At 36.6% G+C, this 26338-nt stretch overlaps 1 protein-coding gene across 4 annotated transcripts in view; it reads left to right on the forward strand.

The window, feature by feature from the left end:
• Window positions 1-26338, forward strand: part of LRRC7 (leucine rich repeat containing 7) — a 499243-nt gene that overhangs the window by 342186 nt on the left and 130719 nt on the right. For all 4 annotated transcript variants that reach the window (XM_044749558.2, XM_070486576.1, XM_044749553.2 and 1 more), the window contains exon 9: window positions 23977-24051. In XM_044749558.2, coding sequence (XP_044605493.2) covers window positions 23977-24051 — 75 coding nt within the window. The remainder of the gene's footprint in view (window positions 1-23976; window positions 24052-26338) is intronic.

A 26338-nucleotide genomic window follows, 5' to 3' on the forward strand; every position in this document is an offset into this window, starting at 1 on the left:
AGCTTATGTCTACTACCCAATTCCAAAGACACTTCAGTGACTTCTAGACTTTTAGGTGTTTCTTGTAGCCGTAACCCACTTCTAAGTTCCAAAACACAATTCCTATTGTTGAACTATAACAAATTACGACAAATTTAGTGGCTTAAAAGAATACAAATAACACAACACAACACAAAGTTACTATGTAAAGTTTTGTAGGTGTCAGCAGGGCTCTGTTCCTTCTGAAGGCTCTGGAGAAGTATCCATTGTCTCTCCCTTTCCAACTTCTAGAAGCCACCTACATTCTTTAGCTCATGGTCCCTTCCTTGCATCAGTTCAAACTCTGCTTTTGTTCAAATCCTCTACCCATTTTTTAATTGGGTTATTTGCTTTTTTGCTATTGAGTTCTAGGAATTCCTTCTATATTTTGAACATTAATCCTTTATCTGATATGTGGTTTGCAAATATTTATTCCCATTTCTTAGGTTGATTGTTTCTCTAGCTGTGCAGAAGCTTTTTAGTCTGATTTATTATTATTGTCTATTATTGCTTTTATTGTCTGTGCTTTTGGTGTCGTATCCAAGAAATCATTGCCAAGACTAATGTCATGAAGTTTTTTCCGAGGAATTTTATTGTTTCAGATCCTACATTTAAGTCTTTAATCCATTTTGAGCTGATTTTTATCTATGGTTTAATAAGGGTCCAGTTGCATTCTTTTGCATGTAGATATCCAGTTTTCCCCGCCCCATTTGTTGAAGAGACTATCCTTTCCACATTGTGTATTTTTGGCACTCTTTTTGAAGACCATATATGGGTGGATTTATTCCTGGGCTCTCTATTCTGTTTTTTTTTTTTTGGTCTATATGTCTTCCTTTATGCCAATACCTTAATTTTTAATTTATGTAGACTTCATAATATATTTTGAAATCAGGAAGTGTGAGCCCTCCACCTTTGTTCTTCTTTCTCAAGATTATTTTGGCTATTTGACATCCTTTGTGGTTGCATATAAATTTCAGAGTTCCTTTTTTTTATTTCTGTAAAAAGTGTCATTGGGATTTTGATAGTAATTGCACTGAAACTGTAGGTCACTTTGGGTAGTATGGACATTTAAAAAATATTGTGTCTTGTGATCCATAAACATAAGATATCTTTCCATTTATTTACATCATCTTCAATTACTTTCATCAATGTTTTGTAGTTTTCGATATACAAGTATTTCACCACCTTGGTTAAGTTTATTTCTAGGTATTTTATTCATTTTTATTGTTTGTAAATGGGATCATTTTCCCGATTTTCTTTTCATATATTTCACTGAAAGTGTATAGAAATGCAATTTATTTTTTAATGTTGATTTTGTATCCTACGAGTTTGTCACATTTGTTTGTTAGTTCTAAGAGCTCTTTGGTGAAGTCTTTAGAGTTTTCTACATATAAATTCATGTCATCTGAGAACACGGGTGATTTTACTTATCCTTTCTGATTTGGATGCCTTTTATATCTTTTTCTTGCCTCATTGCTCTGGCTAGGACTTCCAGTAGTAAGAAGTAAGAGTGGGCATACTTGCAGTGTTTCTGATCTTAGAGGAATTCGTCCCTTGATGAGCACCTAGGTTGCTTCCAAGTCTTGGCTATTGTGAATAATGCTGCAATGAACATATGGGTGCATATATCATTACACATTTGTGTTTTCATGTTCTTTAGATATATACCTGGCAGTGGAATAGCTGGATCATATGGTAGTTCTATTCTTAATTTTTTGAGGAATCTCCATACTGTTTTCCATAGTGGCTGCACCAGTTTGCATTCCCACCAGCAGTGTATGAGAGTTCCCTTCTCTCCACATCCTCTCCAACACTTGTTATTTTCTGTCTTGTTAATTATAGCCATTCTTACAGGCATGAGGTGACATCTCATTGTAGTTTTGATTTGCATTTCCCTGATAATTAGTGATGTTGAACATCTTTTCGTGTGCCTGTTGACCATCTGTATATCTTCTTTGGAGAAATGTCTGTTCAGATCTTTTGCCCATTTTTCAATTGGATTGTTTGTTTTTTGTTGAGATGTATGAGTTCTTTATATATTTTAGATATTAAGCCCTTATCAGATATACTGTTTGCAAATATCTCTTCCCAATTGTTGGGTTGCCTTTTCGTTTTGTTGATGGTTTCCTTGGCTGTGCAGAAGCTTTTTAGTTTGATGTAGTCCCATTTGTTTATTTTTTCTATTATTTCCCTTGACCAGTCAGACACGGTATTTGAAAATATACTGCTAAGATCAATGTTGAAGAGTATACTGCCTATGTTTTCTTCTAGAAGTTTCATGGTTTTGGGTTTTACATTCAAGTCTTTGATCCATTTGAGTTAATTTTTGTGTATGCTGTAAGATAATGGTCTACTTTCATTCTTTTGCATGCGGCAGTCCAGTTTTCCCAACATCGTTTATTGAGAAGGCTTTTCTTTCTCCATTGTATGTTCTTGGCTCCCTTATTGAAAATTAGCTGTCCATATATGTGTGGGTTTATTTCTGGGCTCTTGATTCTGTTCCATTGATCTGTATGTCTGTTTTTCTACCAATACCATGTCGTTTTGATTGCTATAGTTTTATAGTATATTTTGAAATCAGGGAGTGTGGTACCTCCAGCTTTGTTCTTTTTTCTCAGGTTTGCTTTGGGTATTCGGAGTCTTTTGTTGTTCCATGTAAATTTTAGGATTCTTTGTTCTATTTCTGTGAAAAATGTTGTTGGAGCTTTGAATCTTTGCATTGAATCTTTAGATTGCTTTAGGAAGTATGGACATTTTAACTATGTTAATTTTCCAATCCAAGAGCACAGAATATTTTACCATTTATTTGTCTTCCTCAGTTTCTTTCAACAGTGCTTTATGGTTTCAGTGTACAGGTCTTTCACCTCTTTGGTTAAATTTATTTCTAGGTATTTTATTTTTTTTGTTGCAATTGTAAACAGGATTGTATTCTTAATTTCTCTTTGTGTATAGAAATGCAATTGATTTTTGTACATTGATTTTGTATCCTGCAACTTTACCATATTCATTTATTATTTCTAAACATTTTTTGGTGAATTCTTTAGGGTTTTCTATATATAAAATCATGTCATTTGCAAAAGTAACAGTTTCACTTCTTTCTTTCCAGTTTGGATCCCATTTATTTATTTTTTCTTGCCTGATTGCTCTGGCTAGGACTTCCGATATTTTGTTAAATAAGAGTGGTAAAAGTGGGCATCCTTGTCTGGTTCCTGTTCTTAGAGGGACAGCTTCCAGTTTTTTTCTAATGAGAATATTAGTTGTGGGTTTGTCACATATGGCCTTTATTATGTTAAGGTACTTTCCTTCTATACTCATTTTATTCAGAGTTTTTATCATAAATCTGTGTCGTATCTTTTCAAATGCATTCTCTGCCTCTATTGAGATGATCGTGTGATTCTTATTCTTCATTTCGTTAGTGCAGTGTATCACATTGATTGATCTGTGGATGTTGAACCATCACTGCATCCCTTGATCATAATGTGTGATCTTTTTAATGTTTTGTTGTATTTGATTTGCTGGTATTTTGTTGAGGATTTTTGCATTGATGTTCATCCTCATCAGTGATGTTGGCCTGTAATTTTGTTTTTGGTTTTGCCTTGTCTGGTTTGGGTATCAAGGTAATGTTGGCTTCATAGAATGAGTTAGGAAGCTTACTCTCTTCTTCAATTTTTTGGCAGAGTTTGAGAAGCATAGGTATTAAGTCTTCTTTGAATGTAACTTACAGAACTGTGAATTAATAAATGAATGTTGGTTTAAGCTGCTAAATTTTCAGTATTTTGCTGTGTATCATTAACAAACTAGTACTGCTATATTTTATTCATTGTTCTTGCAAAGATTACTACACTTTGGATAGTTGAAAGGATTTGTAAGACTCCATGGTGCATACTCACTGGAGGCTTTCAATAAAGGCAAGTGGTACAGTAGAGCAGTAAAAAGAGAATGCAGGCAAACACCAGGGGCCCAAGAGACTTCCAAATATAGCTTCGCAAGGTCCTTCTTATTCACACAAGGGCATGCTTCATCTCTGGATAAAACTACCAAGATTTGTATGATGAAACTTAGTTTCAGGAAAGCTCCCTAAAAGTTTCCTGGGGCACCTTTTACACCCTTCTATACATATAGCCAAGCCAGGCTATCTAACTGGTGATGCCAGGTATAAGTCCCAATAAACACACAAGCCCTGGATGCCACCAAGGGACTTTCAGATTTTAAATAGTGCATTATAAATTGTTAATTAGCCCACTGCCCTTATCTCAGCCAGAAGTCAGTGCCAGACTTACTGAACCACTCCAGCTGTAAAATCATTCTGTCTCTCATGGTTCTGTCTCCCTCCCTGTACTTTGCTCTCACCAGGTCTCTGAGCAGGATACTACATATTGGCTCTGGTGAGTAGGCAAGCAGGTAGACAAATATGCAAATATCATTTGGGACTTTCAAGAAAGGTGGATAGCAGCAGAAGGCCCTTGTTTAGGTGACAAACCTCTAATTTACAGTCTGCTCTCCTTGCTTGGATGATCAGTGCTGTGGTCAGCTGCCTGTTGTGAGGCACTCTGGGTGAGTTCCCAAGTCTGCAGAATGCTCCTCAATCCACCATCTCTTTTAGTCATTGTCAGGGGATTCTTAGGGGCTAGAGCTGTACTTGCCAGCAAGATGTGAAGGAAAAATTACTAATGAGGATAAGCACACTATAGAATTTCGCTGCTGTTTTGGTCATGCTTACCTGAAGTTAGCAGGAATACTGCCTCCTTCTCTGAATCTTCCACTCATGTTAGAAGCCAGTGGAGCAGATCTTTAATGAGCAGTCCCAGCTGGTGAAATAACTCGAAGTACTTCCCTGGGTATCTAGAAGTCCTTCAGTTGTTTCTTATGGTCTAACTATGGCCTATTTTGCTCCCACCCCTTGCTATTCCCTATCTGGAAATTTTCTTTGTTTAAATTGTTAAACTATTTATATTGCTCTTTAGTTACAAAAGTGATTGTAATACAGAAGCATAAAAAGGAAAAAGAAAAATCCCCCTTAGCAATCTCCAGTCCCATTCCCCAAAGGGAAGCACAATTTAATGTCTGTCATGCCACTTCTTTTTCTATGCATTGACAAACACGCACATGCAAATGAATTTTTTTCAAATAAGATTATATCATGCACTGTACATCTTTTATTCTTTTTAAAAAGTTATGTTTGTGTTCCACAATGGGTATGATATTATTTATTTAACCTATAACCTATTGAGGGATGTCTATGTTGTTTCCAATATTTTGGTACTGTAATGATCAGTGACCAACTTTTTACATATACATGCAAATATTTTCAAAGAATGGCTTCTTAGAGGTAGAATTTCTGGATCACTGGTCATGCATATTTTATTTTAATAGATACTGAAAACTTTTCTTTCAAAAGCAGTACTAATTTACACAAACTTTTGGAACTCATTAGAGAGACCAAGCAAATCTGACTTCCCAGAGGGACCTTTTTTGGTTTGTATCATTACAATTGATTGGCATTGATTTTTTTTTAAATATAATTATATTTACTTTGTATCTTCCACAAAATTCTCTAAGTTTCTGACCTCTTAGTTTCACTCTTTCCTGTTTACTAGCAGTAGCATTTTTTTCCTTTTCATTTGTTTTCAGTTGTGTTTCTGTTTTGTCATTTTAGTGGAACTTGGGGAGAGATGGGAGATAAAACCCATTTGGACATCTGAATCAACTTGCTGTTCATTCATTCACCATACACTTACTCCATGTTTATGCAGACACTCTGCAAGCACTGAGGCTACAAAGATTAATAAAGCATAAATTTTACCTTGCAGAAATTCAAGCCTGATAAGAGTAATGCAAATGATAGTACCCAAACTAACAGTTAAAGGTAGATGGGTGGATAGATAGATAGATAGATAGATAATAAAATAAGAGAACTGAAGAGTGACTTTTTCAGGGAAATATGTAGAAGTTCAAGGTAAGGAAAGACTTGAAAGGTAAGTAGGGCAGGGAGAACAGCTCATGGAAGTTATAGACGGATGAGACAGAAGAGTAGGCTTGCAGAGCTTGAAGTGGTTAGATATGGCTAGGGTACAGAGTCTTTTGTAAGATAAAGGAAGATGAGATTAGAAAAAGCAAAGTGAAGCAAGAGGATTAGAGTCTTTGAATGTCACTCTAAGAATTTGGTATGTATCTCATGAATGACAGAAAGCTTGAAAAACTTTAAGCAAGAGAATAATATAGTTAAGACTGTATTTTAGAATTTACCTCTGATACGAAGGATGAATTAATCACTCAATCAATAGTTTTTTTATTGATACCCTACTATGTGGCAGAAATTGTGGTAGGAGCTAGAACTTTAATGAGAACAGATAAAAAACAGTGATAAGTGAAAATTATTAAAATAGTTTAGGAAACAGATTATATAGCCAGATCTAAGAAATGAAGACAGAAGAAATGAAGAAAGAAAGGATGGATTTAAGAAATAAAGAACTGACAGAAAACGGATGGGTGGATAAAAGGGGGAAATAATTAGATATGTTGCTTTTAGTTGTAATTGGGGTGACTTCTTGGGTAATATTGCTGTTAATTGAAATAAGAGGAACATAGGAAGAGAAGGAAGTTGAGTAGAAGAAAATGGAAGTTCTAAACAGATCAACTTTGAATGACTTTTGGGACACGTAGGTGGGAATGTCTAAAAGGCAATTAGAAACACAGATCTGGAAGTTAGTGAAGGTGTCTAAGCGAGTGATAGGGATTTGAGAATCACTGGCATGGCTGACCTTAGGGAAATGGGTAAAAATCAAACATCGAGGAAAATGTATAGAATGAGAAGGGAAGGGAATTGTGGAAAATAACAAAAAAAATGTAAAAGTTTTATAAACTTTAAGATATTGTACCATATAACTAATTATTATTGCTTTTGCCATTGTTGTTTTTGTTACTGAAACAAATTGAACCCAACTACTAGATCTTATTAGAATTTAAATTTCACAAAACCAGAGAACTTGTTCTCCCTATTTACCAGTGTATCCCAGAACCTAGAACATCTTCAAACACAGGGTAGGTTTTCAGTAAATATTTATTCCTGGTCTGGATGTGTTTCCTGAATGTCTTAGACGTAGACATGTATTTGTCATAAGGGCGGCGCCGGGATCATGACTTTTTCCCATGAAATCTCTCACGACCCTCTTCAATAGCCACACAATCCATGAAGAATTTGCGAGTCAGTTCTTTAACTCTAAAAACAAAACAAAGAAGTTTCTTTCTTAAATTTGTAGCCCAAATAAAACTACAACAATCAGTCATTACTTTTTAAATGTTCAAACAGTTGATTTTACAGAGTAGTTACTATTTTTTTCCATTCCAAGTGCACATTTTTCTATTAGTTATACAGAAATACAAATTTAAGGAAATATTTATAGTTAATGTGGAGAAAATGAAAAAGAAGATGTATCTGTAGTGGAGTTGCCAATGGGCTAGAATTACGTTCTTCATTTTTAGACACCTACAGCGTACTCACAGCGTGACCTCTGTGATTGTCAACAGTGACACTCTCCTCATGTGCTTAATGTGATGCCAACAGAGCAGAGGAAACCCCAGAGGTGCATGGCCCTGTATGCTATGGAAGCCTTCCTTTTGAGAACACAATCTCTCTTAATCAGTCAACAGAAACTTTTCAACTCCTGCTGTGTATCAGGAGTTGCACTGTGTTCTGAGAGACTTATAAAGAAGTATGAAATATGCCCCTGCCTTCAGGAAAGTGTAAGCTTGTTGGAGAGAGAAGGCATAAAAAGCAGTATATGTTAAGTATCAAATGAGTTGTCCAAGGAGTAAATGCTTCTCTGAGGTCTAGTACTCAAGGTCTCCTAACATCTGGTCCAACTTACCTTTCTAAAGTGTTTCCCTAAATCTGCCACTACAAGAAAAAGAAAAAACGATCTTTCTCATAGCTTCACTAAGCCAAACTGCACTGCTTGCTATTCCCCCTACATGCAGCTTGCTTTCCTGCTTCTGTGCCCTTGCTTGTACTAATTCTTCCTTCTGGATTATTCTTACTTTCCCTCATCTTCATATTATAGTTTGTAAATTTTGCCTTTCCTCAAGGCCCAGCTCAAATGCAGCACCTCCTCAAAAGTTCCCTGATGTTACTAGGTAGACATAATCTTCCCCTCCTATAAATCCCTTTATAAAGAGATCTCCGCTGCGCCCCTTACTTTCTTCCTTGGATCATAGCTGTCCCTATCCAGCTGGGTGTACGATCACAGCACACAACCTTCCCTTCTCCCCTCAGATTGCTTGGTGAATATTGTCCATAAGGGGATTTTAATCCCTCAGAACCCAATGAGGCTAACTTGTGGTTTCAGTGCATCCAGTATGACTGACTCTTTCCATCCCCTATGGTCCCTGAAACCATCTCACAAACCTGTTCCCTTTTTTTAATGCAGTAATCACATAATATTTGATTTGCATTGTAATTAACCACCCACCCCAACTAGGATGTGTGCTCCTTGAGGGCAGAGAATCTGTGCATTCATCTTATGAATCACTTATGAACCACCATGTTCAAGCAGTGTATATTAAAGAAACATCCTCAAGTTACCATAACACTTGTTAAAAATTCAGATTTCTGGGTCACACTCTCAGAAATTTTGATTCATTGAGTTTCATGTGGAGCCCAGGAACCTACATTTTGTCAAACTCCCTAGATGATTCTTATCCACAGCAAGTTTGAAAATGGTCACCAGTTGATAGATATTTGTTGAATGAATACTGACCTTTTTTTCCTCTCTTAAACTATAGCATCGTAGGAGGAAGACGTGTGACTACCTTAATCTTTGCGTTTCCCCTAAGTATATGGCCAGCTATTTGAACAGAGTATGTTCTCAAATGCTACAGAATTGATGTATGCTAATGGAATAACTGATGACTCATATAATTTTAAAAAGCCTTCCCTGAGGCACAGGATTTGCTGGAACTTGCAGAATGGGTTGGATTTGGATAGGTGGGGAGGGGAGAGAGCATTCTGGCCAGGAGATTGACATGAGGAAACACAAGCCTTCAGAGGGTTGATGATTAGATTAGTTTAACAAGAGTAAAGGTTCTTATGGCAGAGAAATGAGAGATGAGGCGGCCTCCCCACTGTATAAAATAAACCTCTGTTAGCAGAACTTTCATTTTCATTTTAATTTAATAAAAGCAAAAATAAGTGGTTTTGATGTGATTAATGAGCAACAAGGGAGCTACAGTGCTGACTTGTCGAGCGTCCACCTCCGTGGCACGCGTAGAAGTACCAGATTTAGTAGGGAGTTAACCTGCCCAAGCATCTGCTCACAGCTCCGTGTGAAAAAGAAAAAATAGACCAAAGTATATGTTACAAGTGGAAGTCTAGGCAACCTTTTTTCATATTACGTTAGTAGGAATTCACATTTTTAGCAAAATCCCTTATTGACTTGCTAAATTAAATTTCCTTGTTAAACAACCGTAATAATGATAAAGCAAGACTTGAAAGAAAAGCGTTCTGTTCACACATCAAGAAAAGAGTAACTTGCTACAAAAGAGATAATAAGTTTGCAGTTAAAATATATTCCTTTGGACTGATGACATAGCCAGCATCAACTTATACACCTGTAATTAGCCCACTTGTACATTAGTTAATTCACCAATCCAGCAGTAGTTATTAGTGATCTGCTGCATGCAAAGCACTGTCCACAAAATGCTAATGGTAAAACATCTTCCATGTGCATGATGCAAACTGAAAGATTAATTCTTACATGGAACAATTAGCATCAAGTTGCTGTTCTTTCATTCATTCATTCAACAGCTCTTGGATGAATGACTGTAGCTCTATGACTTTGTTTTATTCTGTTACATCCTCCACCCTAAGGACAATGCTTGATACATGTTAAATGGTCAATAAATATCTGTTTAATGAATACATTTCTTGATCATTCTGTCAGGCTCTTGGGATACAAAAGCAAAGTGAAAACAGAGATAGCCTCTGCCCTTGTGAAGTTTATAGTCTAGTGAGGGAAACAAATATTAATCAAGTACACTCAGAAATGTAAAGTTCTAGCCATGAAAAGTGTTGAGGAGCCTCTAATGGAGTTTGGTCATACAAAGGCTTTCCTGAAGGAGTCATCTTGAATTGAAATCTAAAGGATGAGTGGAAATTAACCAAGCAAAGAGAAGGAGGAAGAGCATTTTAGGCAGAAGAAGAAACGCGATATGGAGCATGATGACTGCACAGTGGCTGCAATACACACTGAGAGGGAGCCACAAAAATGAGGGTGGAAAGCCAGCTAGGTGAGGGGAAAGTATGTAAAAACAACTCTAGGGAGATCCAGAATTATAAATATTAGGCAATATTATATAGATAAGAAAAATTCTCATTTAAAGTTGATACAATACAAATTGGTGTGAGTTACAAACTCAAACTTCATTGCTAATTTGTAATATAAGAGAAAAATTTGTCTGATAAAACATACCAAATTTTTTCCAGGGACAAGCAAAACAATTGAGCATGTAATTTCAAATTACATAACCTTGATCCTTGTAGATTGCACCAATAAATATTATAATTTTACTAAATTACATAGCAATTAACCCTCAAATGGGGGTTAATAAAAGAATCAACACTACCAAAAGAATAATTTGGGTGTACTGATGTAGAACTATATTGACAGATTAATAAACCTTGGCAAACAGCTCATTCAACTGTTGTGTAAAACTAATAAAAATATATATAATTTATTGGTGTAGTTTACATGATAAAATTTGTGCAGAGAAAAGTAATGCTGAGAATTTTAACAAGCTTTGAAGCAAACGTGGAAACGATGAAACTGTAAAATCTGACCAAAGAAACAATGGATTTTATTCTTTTACTAGTTGTTATAAAGCGTTTAGTCGGGTAGACTAGTATTTCCTCAATTCATTCTGTTTTCTCTTTGGCCTTGTGTGTGACTGTCATCTTTGCCACAGTATTTCGCTCTGGTTCACATCACTCTCTCCATTGACCTGTCTCTAGATTTCGTCTGAGATCACGTTGTAACGCTCAAGTTTTCCCTCCCTGCCAGCACCTGCACCTGTGGCTCGTGGCACAGGGCTGGACAGGAAGGTGGTGCTTAATAAGTTCTTGTTAAGTTTTCAGAAGTGACCAGTTAGAATATGGACAAATAAATATTATGTTTTAATACTAATAATGAGGAGTATTATAAGTTGTTAGGTTTGGTTTATTATTAATATTATTATTCAGATAATCAGTATTAGAGTAACCAGGTTTAGAGATGGACGCTGTAGAATGCTATAAATTTTCCCCACCAGTTTATATTGTTTATGTGGGCTATGGTAAAAAAAAATAATAAATATCCAACATTACTTACAGCCTTTGTGTTCTGATCTGATCCTTAATTGAGAATAAATGCATAATTGAGTAAATATTGTAAAAGTAGAAGATAACATATTCAGCAGTAATAAAAAACCAATAATATATTATTTAATAATAATATATTATATAATATATTTTTAATAATAATATATTATATAATATATTATGGAATAATACAATAAAATATGTGAAACTAATAACTCAAATTCCACTTAAAATAACACATGGAACTCTAATAATGTTTAAAAATATTTATGTCGCTTACAATGCGGTTTAAAAGCCCGCGACGTGTATCACAGAGGTTTTATAGGTAACGTTACCACACAGTGAAGTAAAGTAGGAGAGGTGTAAGAGTTTCCACTTCTCTAATAGGGAAATTAAAGCACAGCAAGATTGAAGCCTTCTCCTAATAACACTAATCGTTTTCTTTTTTTGTTTAAGAAATATTTATTAAGCATCTACTAACCTAGGCGGTAAGGACGCAATGCCGATGACTCAGTTTGAGCATTTCTTGACTGCTGCAAATTGAAAGCAGGATAACTTTGGAACCAAAAATGAATGAGTCTTGCCTTGCCTAAGTTCTGGCCTGCCTCCAGTGAGTTCCTCTTGCTACCAAACACATAATAAAATGGTCTTCATGTGGAAAGATTTACAATTTTTCATATAGGTCCTTGCTTTCTCTGAACTAATGTAAGACACTGACATCAAGCATGATGATCTGCCTTATCATTTACTGACTTTCAGGCAGAAAAGATAATACCCACAATGTGATAGTTTCATTTCTTATTTGATGCAATTCTGACTGTTTAGCAGACTGCTGATGTAATTTCTCTGTTATTTTCTGTTCAGATTACTGGGTATTATAGAATTTAATAGAGGACAAATTATCTTATGTACCATATATTGATTACTGATTTTCAAACAATTCGAATTCTGAATTTCATTGAAATCACTCTGAACAGAAGTACTTTGATTTTGCAGTATATCTTTATGACCTTCAAGGGTCATTCCCGGTATTTTTTGCAACAGGCACACTGCTAAGTGTTAGGGATTCAGAGATGCAAGCCCTGCTACAGGTGTTGACAATAGTGAGTGTGGAACTGACAGTTAAAAGGGATTTCAGGTTATTGGTTTGCCAGATAAACTAACTTTCTCTGTGTTAAATAAGTAAAATCGAACAATGTTATCATCAAGTAGCAATACAGAGATTTTTTCCCCTAATATCCAAAGAAAATTAAATTAATGCTGTACATAGATTTTTATGTACACCTTAGCAATTTTGTTAAAAACATTTCTCAGTGTTATTATTAATTAACCCACATTAGGGGGTTAACTAACAGTGGTAAATAAAAAATAGTGACTCAGATGTGTTTTTTATTCAGGGAAATATCTCAACTGGAAAGATATTTATCTGATACAGAAGAAATAAGTTTTAGATACTTTCAGAGATTAGCTCATAGGAATGAGTAATTAAAGGATATGGTGTGTCTAAAAGTATATGTAAGCATTTTCAACATTTCAAGCATTAATAAGAGATAGAGAAAATAGGCATAATAATGATATAGCTTACTAAAGTTATAATTTTAACTAAAGAACACCCGTTCATCACTTAAAGATTCTAGAATAAAAAATTCCATTGGTAACTGCAGATTTTCTCTCTGCCTTGAACCATACAATTTCTTTTAATCAATTGACTGTAAGTTTTTTGTTTCCATTTTTAAAATTGTCTTTTCTTTCCTGATTTGCTATTCATTCCTTATTGGCTCACTTCAGCAGCTAAGCCTGAATTACGTAGTTGTATTTTCAAGGAAAGCAGCTCTGAAACAGAGGTCATGGTGACTTTCACCAGAGCACTTTTCAGTAACACATCAGAATTGCTTGAAGGGTGAATGGGAGATAAGGAAGCAAATGCAAATAGTGGCCAAACTTTTTCTAAAATGTCCCTGTGCAGAAGAGCAAACAAATAGGAAAGTAGCTGGAAGAGTCTCTAGAGGCAAATAAATAGTACTTACCAAAAAAATGATGAGAGAAACTAGAGCATGTTTTTATGCTGCTGGAGGTGAATTGGTAGAGAGAGAGATTGAAGCGTGTGGAAAAGGAGATACCTCCAGGCCTGGAGAGCCTGCAAAGACAAGAAGAGACGGAAGAGATGTGGTCAAGAGCTCAAGTGGACAGGAAGGGGACATGAATTTGGGAGGGCCAGAGGTGGATAGTGAAAGAGAACCACAAAAGGGACCACAAAACATATAAACATATTGCACTAAATCCATTCTAAATGTGTCCTCAACTCAAGTTCAACTAAGCCAGATCCCAAATGTGCCACATTATCCTCAAGGAAGTCTGATAGAGGGAAGCAATGTAGCAAATGGCAGCAATGTTAACCAGTTGTCTTTAAAATATATTCCTTCTCACCATGCCTGTGAGAGGCCTGAAGCTTAAGCTTCCTTGCCTTTAGAGCAAATCCGCTTCTGCCTGTTTGTTTGTTTCAGAGAACAACGGGGTAAGTTATGAGCTGGGAAAAGAGGAGGATGCTTCGGACATGATTGAAGAGCTGTGAAATAGTCTCAGAGAGTTGAAAGGCAACTTCCTGGGGAAAAGTCATAGGTTGCCTGGCTGTATTCGGTCCCCATTTCAGGTATTTATCATGAATTTGAAGTGAGACCAGTCAGCTAAGTTGTGATTTTTCTCCAACAAAACTTGGTGCGGTAGTAGAAAAGACAGAAAGATGGATTCAACCTAGGTTAAGTTCAACTAAGTGAATGTGACAAAAGGAAAGAGGGAAAATTTGCCAAATGATGTTTGTGAGAAACTGGTTATAATGATAGATGGTTAATCATGAACCTCAGCTTAGTAAAGAGGAAAGATAGATGAATGAAGGTAAATTTAGCCCATCAGCACTATGTCCTATCATAACTGCTGTAGAGGAGTTCTAGGGTACCACAATCAATGAACTGGAGTATGGGAGGTGATGGTAAGCGAGTGGTGTATTTGCCATTGAGATTTCAGAGGTGATAACAGATACTTGTGATGACAAAGTTTAAGTGGGATCATGGGAGTGAGTTACTGAGATGGAGTAGAAGAAAAGATTGATTATGAATGTGGATTGTTTATTTTGTTCAGTTCAGATGGGATTTTTGAAGCACTAGCATGCCCAAGTTACCATGGAAGGAGCTGGAGATACAGAGGAGAACAAGATTCAATCCCCTGCTTCAAGGAGCTCACAGTATAATATGCAAAGGGCTACGGTAGGGATGCAACACAGAAGGAAGGGGACCTAGCCCAGTCAGGGATCAAGGGAACAGGCTGGGAGACCAACCTGTGCAAAGGCCAGACTGCAAGGTAAAGCATGATGCCTTTGGTGAGAACAGCAAAGAGTAGAGTTTTCCTTGAGGCTTGAGTTTGAATGAGGGTGTAGTGAAAGAAGAGGCTGAGAAGTAAGCAAGGGTCAGATGAAAGTAGTTTTGTGTGATATGGTAAAGGCTTCTGGGCCTTGTATTCTTTGGATAATGGGAAAACTTTGTTTTAAGCAAGAGTGGACATGATGAAATGGTTTACTGGATGCAGTGTAGATAGAGGGTGGAGGAAGGAAGTAGCCACAGATTTTTGGAGAAAGAAGGCAAGAGGACCAGTTCAAATTATGAGACAAGAGTGTATGTGTTAACAGTTTTCACTCTTAAATTTAGATTCAGACAACATCATCAATGCTTGCAATCTAGGTGGAGGGCAGTACGTTACAGTGGAAATCGTGAAACTAGAATTGCTTCCCTTGTCCAGTTGTTCACATTTTGTAGGACCCAGCCTAGGAAACATGAAATGCCAGAAAGTAAGCTCCAAGAGGACTTGTTTGTTTTGTTCACTGCTGTTTCTCTAGTGCCTGGTACATAACAGACTCTTAATCAACACTAATTGAATAAAATTCTTGAATGAATTAAAGTCTGTCTGAAGCATCTGATCTCCTCCTTTGGCACCTTCGTTCTAAGGCCACTTGCCCAAGTAGCGTCTGGACTGATGCATCTGGACTGACGTCTAAGTAGCGCCCGGATCTCAATGCAGTCTAGCTCCTGAAACCTGCTGTTAACCGCTCTGCTTGCTGCCATGTCCAATAATAGTAGCCACCTCATTGGATAGTTGTGAAGATTCAATTAGAATAATCTATGTAAAAGTACTTTGAAAAATGCCTTACTGTAGTAAGCACCCAACAGAAGTTGGCTTTTGTTATTGTTATTGTTTTAGTCTTATTTTTATCTTCTTAGGGGGCTATGTGTTCATTTGCTAGAAGAGTCACTATCTCCTAAAGGAAACTGGATGATTTCATTTTAGACAGATCTAATTGGGAAGAAGTCACTCCTTCCTTATGTAATACTTGCTTACATTTACCTTCCTGCAGTTTCCCTCCTTGCTTCTAGTTCTAAATGGGGAATGAATATAACAAATCCAGTTTCTCTTCATTACAACAACCCTCAAGTATTCAAAGACCAGTGTCTTTGACATCCACATCTTTTGTTCTCCAGCCCAAACAGTTTGACTCATTTTAGCCATTTCTATGATGTGATTTCCAAACATTCTGAATAAGCTCTGGTTTGTTGAAGACATCTTTACACCTGGGCACCTAGAGGGAAACAGAATACTGTAGTCCATATGTGATCTAATGGTTCATTATAGAACAGGACATTGACAGAAAAGATTTTGGGACAGCCCTGTGACAGTCTGAATTCTATTCCCAGAGGCCTTTATAGTACCTTCTTCGCATGGGGTAGATGATATTTCTTGACTGTCTGAATGCAATTATAAACAAATGAGTTAATGAATACTGAGCTTACTCCTAACTTCAGTCCCCAATTTTGTTCACATGTACTTGTGCTTGTGATTTATATCTGTATGGTTGGTTTGGGGCACGTACACCATGGCTTAACACTTGTCCACATTAAACTTCATGCTGTTAGAGCTCTCCAGTCTTCCAGCATTTTCAGGTCACTTCATGTATTGTCTCTCCCTCTCAACATCATGTCGTCTGTAGATTTCTTCCTGTGTGCCATCAATATACTCCTCTGAGTCTTTAAATGGAATATATTATACTCATATTAAAATATTCATAAAAGCTTATGACTGAAAGTATTTTAATTAATTACAAATTAATCACATTTTCTCAGCAGTGCATTTTGTTATTCATTGTCATTAAGAATACCTGTTTATTTATTCATTCAATAATTTCTAAAATATTTTTCCTACGTATTACCTGATTGGAGTAATTAAATTTAAAACAAAGATTTAAAATTTTGTCAACACTTCAGTGGGATTGACATCTCAAATAAAATTGAGAAACATAAAACTCATGTAAACTGGAAAGAGGCTCAGACTCTATGGAGCTAACCTTTTCATCGCCAAAGAAATTAACTGAAGAAGTTAAACAGTCTCAAGACATACAGGACAGAACAATTGAGAGGATGACCAAGTAGGCTTGTCATCAAGAGCTGAACAATTTTAGTCATCCAATTTTGTCTATCAGAAAGAGTTTCAACCGTGTACTGTGAACTTCATAAATAAAAGATTTTCCAGTTGTAAGACCTGAAGGGCCAGTAATAAGCCAAGTGTATAGTTAAATAAAAGATTTAAAGAAAAATGGGAGAAATTTCTTAAAAGGTAGTCACACTTCCTTGGCAAATTGCAAACTCTAAATTATTGTGTTATTAGACAAAGATGGTAAAAGTAAAAAGAAAGAAAAAATACTACTCTGATTTGAAAATTTAGAAAAAACGTACTAACTGGAATATCTCAATGAAATATCATAATTATGTCACTTTGGTTACATAATATAATTTTCTAAATTTGCATTGACTGTTTTACATTTATTGATTTGAGAAAACACCTTCACATGTATTTACTTGCATTTTGAAACAGATTCCATCTTGCTGCCTTCCAGTTCTTCGTAGTTTCTGGGAATAACAAGTTTTTGTTATTACCATATCTGCCAGTTAATCTCATCACTTGTAAGAGACTTAAAGTTTAAAGTTCTCTTTTTAAAGTTTAACATTTTTAAATTCCCTACTTTAATTTTGATAAAGTAAGATAAATTTGATAAAAATAGATGTTATGATTTTTATAGTAAACATTTCTCTTAACCTCGTTGGAAGAAAAAAATTAATAGCTGTATGAATAAATATAATCAAACTCTATTATCTAAATTAGTGTAATGAAAATAACACATATGGTCAATCAATAGAACAGCCTGGAATTGCAAATACCTGAGAGGAGTTATTGGAATTTGTTGCAGTCATGCAAAGTAAATGTTCTGTTTATGTTAATACTGAGATAACCATTTCCTTAGCTCATTTCAACTAATCAAAGTAAGATCACTTCAAAAAAGATTCTAAAGTGCTTTAGGTAAGTGTAAATTTAAAGAAAAAGCACTAAAGTTTTCTCTAATTTTTTTCTGATTATTAAATGTAATACCTACGTCCTATAGGAAATTGGAAAATATAGAAAAAAGGCAAAATAGGAAAAATTTAAATCAATCACAATCTCACAACTGAGATTTTAAAAATCAATGTTTTCTTATACTATCTTCTGACAGTTTTTCTAGCCTTTTAAAAAGTGAAAAAATAAAAATATACTTTATAAAAATGTAAGAATACTAAAACAATATATCAAACACCTACTAACCAGAATGAATAAATGTTAACTATTTTTCATATTTGAGTTAGATCTTTTTTTTTTTTTTAAAGATTTTTTTATTTTTCCTTTTTCTCCCCAAAGCCCCCCGGTACATAGTTGTATATTCTTCTTTGTGGGTCCCCCTAGTTGTGGCATGTGGGATGCTGCCTCAGCGTGGTTTGATGAGCAGTGCCATGTCCGCGCCCAGGATTCAAACCAACGAAACACTGGGCCGCCTGCAGCGGAGCGCGCGAACTTAACCACTCGGCCACGGGGCCGGCCCCTAGATCTTTTTTAAAAAGAAATAAGACACTGTAGACCAAGTAGAGTCTTCTGTGTTCTCCCCCCTAGACCTATTCCAATTCCAGGACGTTTACGACTTTGAATTTGGTGTGCATCTATTCCATATATGCCTATTTTTAGTGCATATATATGCACTCGTGAATATATAGCATTGTTTTTTAAATTTATGTAAATTGATTTGTGCTATATGCATTTTCTATACTTGCTATTTCATTCAATATTGTTTGTAAGATCTATCCATCTTCATACATAAAAATACAGATAATTCATTTTTATTGTCATATACCATACCAACGTATGATTCTATCACAATTTGGTTATCTATGCCCTTATGCTGTTGTTTATTTAGATCATGACCAACTTTTTGATATTATTAATTATTCTGTAATGAAGTTTTACTGCAATAAGATTTTTCTATATTTTGGATCATTTCGGTAGCATGGTTGCCTAAAAGCAGATGTGAACGTTTTCGTGACATGAGGTAGATATTTGAAAGTGTTTTCCTAAAAGACTACACTGATTTATAATCCCCAAAACAGTCCCCAAAACAGTTTATGTGAGCATCCAGCTTACAGAAGCTTCACCAGCATTGAATACACCAAGCCATTCTTGAGTTAATTCACTCATTTTTAATGGAAACAATTGATTTTGGGATGAAATTAAGTAGCATGAAAAAAAGCAATTTATGTGTTAGGTTGAGTGTAAGCCATTTAGTGTAATTCTAAGATCCACTTTTAAATCGTCTATTGCTCATGCAATACCATTGCATCATCTTCATGTTGTGGTTTTTATTTCAGCGAGGTTATGTATTGATCTGCTAAATATATTTGGTCTCTGCTATTGTTAGGAAGTTGCTGAAATTTCTTCTGTAGTACATTTTATTATAACATCCAGTAATAAAAATATTATCTTTTTTTAGAAATCCAGCATATGCTTTACTTTCTTTGTTGGGCATTTGTGATCATCAGCGTTCTTCATTATTTCAGGATTTCAATTTTCAGCTGTAACACTATGTCATCTTTGGATGACCTGAGTAATAATCAGAAGACCTGAGTAACAATCCCAGTTGCAGCTACACATCCCACATCAAATCATTCTCATTTTCCCCAGGAAATTATCAGATTTTTCGTCCATGAAGTAGGACTATCATTACCCAATTATGTTATTAAATGAGATATTTTGAAATAAAGTAGAAATATAGGGTAGCGTTAGTTATCCCTTTCCAAGTAATCATAGTGCCTGGGGTCCCCAGGAGAAGCCAGCGTTAGAGCTATTTTAGAGGTAACGTTGGTCAGCTTTATCTACCAATTTGCCTGACACCGCCACAGCAGCAGGTTATGCAGTGTATCAGAGGCTACCCACATCCTTAGAGACCACACCAGGCCTTACGTTCCAACAGCACCCTCCCCTGCCCACACAACAAGACCTCATACGACCCAGGATTAACCGTTTGAATTTTTTCATTTCCTGGAACACTTCAGAAATCTTAAACTCCTTACTTCTGCTCTCTCAGTCTGACTTGTTATCCTTCTAGTTTTCTCAATCCCTCACTCCTCCTACACTTCTCTCTGACCTCATAGGAATCTGAAATCTCTTGTTCTGTTTTTTCCTAGACTGTCCGTCCCCCAACTTACCTCCTCTTTTGTTAGCCTCGTTTTCTGCTACCAACTTTGTTTCAAACTTAACACTCCAGAACAGCAAATTGTTTGCTATTCCTGTTCATACATCACACTGTTTCTCTCTACTTTGCTCTGGCTAAAATGTGCTTCCTCTCTTCTCCCCTCCACTGACCAATTCCTTGTCCCCTCAGCTCCATGAGCCCTTGTCTGGCTTCCCTCTGAGGCATAGAGTTTGCCCTTCCTTATGTTCCTTTAGTGTCGTCTGCTTGCTCTTTGTATGCTTGCTCCAGATACAGACCGTGAGTTTCCTGAGGGCAGAGACCATACCATGTGTTGTGACTCTAGTGCAGTGCCTGGAAATTAGAAGATACTTAATAAGTCCTTATGGAATGAGGGGATAACTAAATTACAAAAGTGCTATGTATTCATTCATGTTGTGTTTGTTTTTCATACGGTGTCACTGTATGGTGGGGATAGTAATGTTCACCAGATATTCCATGAACTCCTCCTGCATTTCTCAGCTTTCCTTGAACTTAGGTCGAGGCCATGTGAAGAGTTCTAGACAACAAGCTCTAAGCAGAAGTGATGCATGCATTTCACTTCTAGCATGAGATCTTTAAAGACAGCAGCTAGTTTTCTAGACTCTTCCTTCTCTGCTTTGGTTCTTCTGAAAGTCTTGACATGGTGGTAACACAAGATTGTGGGTAAGAAACCCACGCTGGACATGTGGTGGGAGTGGGAAGTAAACCTGTTGTGTGAAGCCACTGAGATTTCAGGATTGTTACCACAGCATAGTTGAATCTCTCCTAAATAGTACTCATTGTTCCAAGATTCTACATTAATCTCTGACCTGTTACATACATATAAGGCTGTGTTGAACTTACCCAGTATGCAACTCTATCTCCTAAAGTCTGAGTGATGCCTAGGTTTAGGAAAAATTGCCACGTGACTCACGTTTTCCAACTGGCCTGCCTGTTGCTAGCCAGCTCTCTGCCTCAAAGTCTCTGCACATCAGAGTGTGCTTCCTACACTTGATTTAGGTTTTGCATCCTTGCCCAGCTTAATATACAGGCAGAGTAGTTCACCACCTGTTCCTTGTGACCTAAGTGATAGTGGGAATCTTTTCCTACACAGAAAAGTCCCCCACACTTACTCACACATGCCTCTGATTCCACAGCAGAATGCCGTGCTCTAACTTTAGATTTGGGTTGTTGTTGTAAATGAAAGTTCTCCCAGGAATGGTACCACAGTCCATGGCAGTCGCAGGCCAGAGGTGTCAGAGACCATCTCCACAGTAGCCCTGGCAGTCTCTGAAGCCCTCCTGATGTGTCAAAGATGTGTGTAACTCCCCTGGTCCACAATCACCAATACTCTAGTGGTAACATTGATACAATTCCATTCTTTTTTTTTTTTAATTTTTATTTTTTTCGGATGTACATCATATTTCAAATTCTAGATACATTACATCATGTTCACCACCCGAACACTAATTATAGTCCATCCCCTCACATGTGGCCCTAATCACCCCTTTTGCCCTCCCCCCTCCCCACTTCCCCAATGGTAACCACCAGTCCAATCTCCAATGCTATGCGGGTTTTTTTTTTTTTTTGTCGTTTTTATCTTCTACTGATGAGTGAGATCATATGGTATTTGACGTTCTCCCTCTGACTTATTTCACTCAGCATAATACCCTCAAGGTCCATCCATGTTGTCACAAATGGCCGGATTTTGTCATTTCTTATGGCTGAGTAGTAGTCCATCGTGTATAAATACCACATCTTCTTTATCAATTCATCCCTTGATGGGCACCTAGGTTGCTTCCAAGTCTTGGCTATTGTGTATAATGCCACAATGAACATAGGGGTGCAAGTATCTTTATGCCTTTGTGTTTTCAAGTCCTTTGGATAAATACTCAGCAGTGGAATAGCTGGATCATATGGTAGATCTATCCTTAATTTTCTGAGGATACTCCAAACTGCTTTCCATAGTGGCTGCACCAGTTTGCACTGCCACCAGCAGTGAACAAGGGTTCCCTTCTCTCCACACCCTCTCCAACATTTGTTGTTTCCTGTCTTGTTAATTATAGCCATTCTGACCGGAGTGAGGTGATAGCTCATTGTAGTTTTGATTTGCATTTCCCTGATAGCTAATGATGTTGAGCATCTTTTCATATGCCTGTTGGCCATCTGTATATCTTCTTTGGAGAAATCTCTGTTCAGATCTTTTGCCCATTTTCTAATTGGATTGTTGGTTTTTTTGTTGTTGAGCTGTATGAGTTCTTTGTATATTTTGGATATTAACCCCTTATCTGATATGTGGTTTGCAAATATCTTCTCTTCAATAAACGGTGTTGGGAAAACTGGACAGCCACATGCAAAAGGATGAAAGTAGACCATTCCCTTACACCATGCACAAAAATCAACTCAAAATGGATTAAAGACTTGAATGTAAGACCCGAAACCATGAGACTTCTAGAAGAAAACATAGGCAGTACGCTCTATGACATTGGTCTGAGCAGCATATTTTCAAGTCCCATGTCTGACCAGGCAAGGGAAACAAAAGAAAAAAAGAACAAATGGAACTACATCAAACTAAAAAGCTTCTGCACAGCAAAGGAAACCATCAACAAAACGAAAAGACAACCTAACAATTCCATTCTTTCACACTAGTGTTCTATAAAATTCACTAGCTTTCCTAATTAAGCCCCAAATTTTATTGAACTATGTTTTATCTTGTTTCAGTGATAGTTCTTTCAGGTGAAGGAGACAAAAAATTTGGCTTCAGATGTGGCTTAATTCCAGGATAATATGATATCATCAGGATCCATCTTTTAATTCAAAGAGGCTCTCCCCTTTTCTTCATGGCTGAAGCTCCCAAGGCTATACCCTTCCAGTTTTGAATCCGTCAGGGAAGAGCAAGAGTCTTGTGCCCGGAAGTCCCCGCCACAGATCCATTGCTTCTTATCTCTTCTGATTGAATTATGTTCCCTGTCCTTGAAACCAATCCCTCTGACAGGTGAATACAGTGCACTAATTAGCTTAGGCCTCAGTAGCTCCCCTGGTGTGCTGAAAAGGAAGCAACTTAAAGGGAAGTAGGTGGCCTTAGAGTGGGAGAGGGGGCAATTTCTGCGGAGAAATCAGGAAAAGTCATCACAAATCAACGAATGATGGTGGCAGCAAGAGCAATCTCTATCCCCTCCACGTAGTCTGCTGCCCGGGAGATAGAATCAGAGACAGCTTCTATTTCAGGAATTAAAGTGTTTCATTGTGCACTATCTGTTACACCTGGAGCATATTCTCTCTCTCCTTTCTCTGAACTTCTCTGCACTATTCTTTTCTCACACATGCTGCCTTGTGTTTTAGTTATTTGTATGCATCTGTCTTCCCAATTAAATGATCAGCTACTTCAAGGCAGGAACTGGATTTGGTAACTGTGGATCCTGCATTGTGCCTTTCACATATTAGGCATCCCCACTATTCAACAAATAATTATTTGTTGAGTAAATGAAGGGATGAGAAGTGAGTCTTATTCATACTGTTGGCACATCATGGTAAGGTAATGCCTGTGTGTGTGTAGGTGTTTGTGTGTAAGGTGCTAATGCTCACACATGAGAAGAACCTACTGTGTGCCAAGTACCATGGCAAACAATGGACATGTGATGATATAGTGATTAAAAAATAAACGCTACTCTCCCCCTCAAAAGTTTATATGCTAGTGAAGAAGGCAAATACTTAAGTAGAGTGTAATAAGTGCTACACCGGATAATGGGGTGTTAAGGGGCAGTAACAGATTTTGATTTTTATTATTGTTGTTCTGATTGTTTCCACATCAATTCTAGGTTAGCTACCTCAAGGACTACAGTTTTGCTGGAGGTCTGTTAAACTTGAAATTTGTTAGAGGATTAACACTAAATTCCCAAATAAAAATTCAAGATCCAAGAAATTAAATCTTATATTTGTGATAAGAAAATACTAATTTAGTTTTCTTCTCCTCTCTCCTTTCTCCCTACCTCTCTCCCAGCCTGAAGTTCTGGATCAAATACAAAATTTAAGGGAGTTGTGGATGGATAATAATGCTTTGCAAGTGCTACCTGGGGTATGTAAGTTTTTATTATGCCATGTTGTCTGCACCTATGTTATATATTAATTGTAATCAATAATAATTAATCTTAAATCTTAAATCTCAATGTTTGCATTTAAAAGTAAAACATTTGTTAGAAGTATTCTATCACCAACTACTTCTCACTAATTTGTTTTTGAGTATTTCATGTGCTTTTTGTGAATGTGATAGGTGTATAAAATATTTGAAAGATTTTTTCGTCTTCTCTTAGGAGTATATTTTTCATCTCTTTCCACATTCACTTTTTTAAAAGCTGAAAAATTTGTATTATTCTGTTTAAAAAAGTAAATGCTGTATATAATACCAAGTCTCAGTTTTGCAAAATCAACCTCCTTCTTCTAGGTGACTAGACATTGGTTGCTGCTCGTATCCTTAGATTTGTTCCAGGAAATACGACTCTCTCTCTCAGTTCACGCAATTTCCAATAGACCCCATTTGAAATTTTGAAAATGGCAAGGACCGTAGAGTGTTAAAAACAGAAAGTTAAACTAGAGTCAAAATTTTTTCTCAACTAACAGACAATCCAGTAATATCTCCTGGGTAGTAGATTTACTAATCAACTCATTGTGACTGTTCCTGCTTTTTCCATCCCGTGAAAGAATGATTTGCCATAAAACACTGCCTCTTGCCCCTCATAACATATGCAGTCAAGTAAACACATATATGCACACAGACACACAGTGACCACAAGACTCCTGGTTGTGATGGCCAACTCCAAGCTCCTTGCACTGGGCTGAGTAGCCAGGGCAGCTGGATTTGTAATAATTCTTCAGCCACTGAGATTTAGATGTATGTTCCCAAAGCCAATTTTATTCCTCTTTTGAATTGACATTAAGAATTTCTTAAAATGCTTGCAGAACTTACAAGAACAAAAGCTTATTCTCTTTTGAACAGGTATGAGAACCCAAAAAGAAGAAAATCTGGTAAAATACTAGGGAGAAAATACTTTCTTCTCTTACCAAAAGAATACGTTTCTACTACAGACACAAAACAGAGAAGCGTGCACATCTTCGATTTACTGATTTGTTCAAAAACCTTTTACAAATACACCTCTGTGAACCAGAAACCATGCTAATGTCAAGGTTACACGGATAATATATTCAATGATCTTGAATATATTTGAGTTTGAGGAGCTCACACATAACAGGAGAGGCAGATCTGAATTCCACTTCACATAGTGGAGCCTAATTTTTGCCATATTCAAGGTGTGTACAAATCCTGGGTCAACACAGTTGAGACATTCATCAATCCCCGTGCAGAGATTGAGGAACTGGAATGTATGTCTTGTTGGAAAAATTCATACTTGCTTCTTCAATGTATTTATTTATTCAAAAACACTTACGTAGCATTCATCATGGGCTAAGCACTATCCAGATGTTCTACAAATACTGACTTATTGAGTTCTCATAACAACCCTATGAAAAAGAGTCTATTCTTATCCTCATGTTGTAGATGAGCAAACTGAAACAGAAAGAGTCAGTAACTGGCCCAAGGTCATGCAGCCGGTCAATGGTGGAACTGTAGTTTACACCAGCTCCAGAGGCTGTTGTTCACTATGATGCTCCAACATGCTGTCACTATAGGACCAATAGAAGGTACATATGAGAATTAGGGTCATCTTACTTTTCACAACTGTTACATTCCCAAAATCCAGCCTTGAAAATTAACTCAGACCTCAAATTTCTTAGTAAGCTTATTATTTAAATGGAAAGGTGATGAAATCTTTTGTAAAGCAGATAATGCTGCCTGATTTATCTATTTTGAAAGTAGATTTTTCTTATATACTGCCAGCTTTAAGTAGATTTCTTCCTTTAGTTAGTACACTTGAATTTCAAATTTAGCCATACTCCTTATAGGAATACCCCACACACCTCCCTGCCATAAACAGGCATGGCTTTCTGAATGTCAGTGCTGGCAAATAGCTGTTATACAATTACCTGGAAACACATGACTTTGGAAGGCTAATCTTGAACACAGGCTTCAGCCCAGGTTTATCAGTTTCACAGAATGATTAATCCTAAATATTTAGTATCATAAGACACGGGAAAAAAAGCAAGTTCATTTTAGTATTAGTTCATGTATCATACTACATTAAGTTAATATACTTTTTGAATACTTTTGGAAGCCTGGACTACCATTTTTTTCACTGTTTTTAATAATCAGAGAAGCAAATAAACAATGCGCCAAAATTAGTCCTCTACATAGCTCTCTGTCTTGTGACCATCACTCTAAGATCAGTCAACCAAATTATGACTAAACAATG

Source organism: Equus asinus, chromosome 16 (genome assembly GCF_041296235.1).
Source record: "Equus asinus isolate D_3611 breed Donkey chromosome 16, EquAss-T2T_v2, whole genome shotgun sequence".
NCBI classification, from domain to species: Eukaryota; Metazoa; Chordata; class Mammalia; order Perissodactyla; family Equidae; genus Equus; species Equus asinus.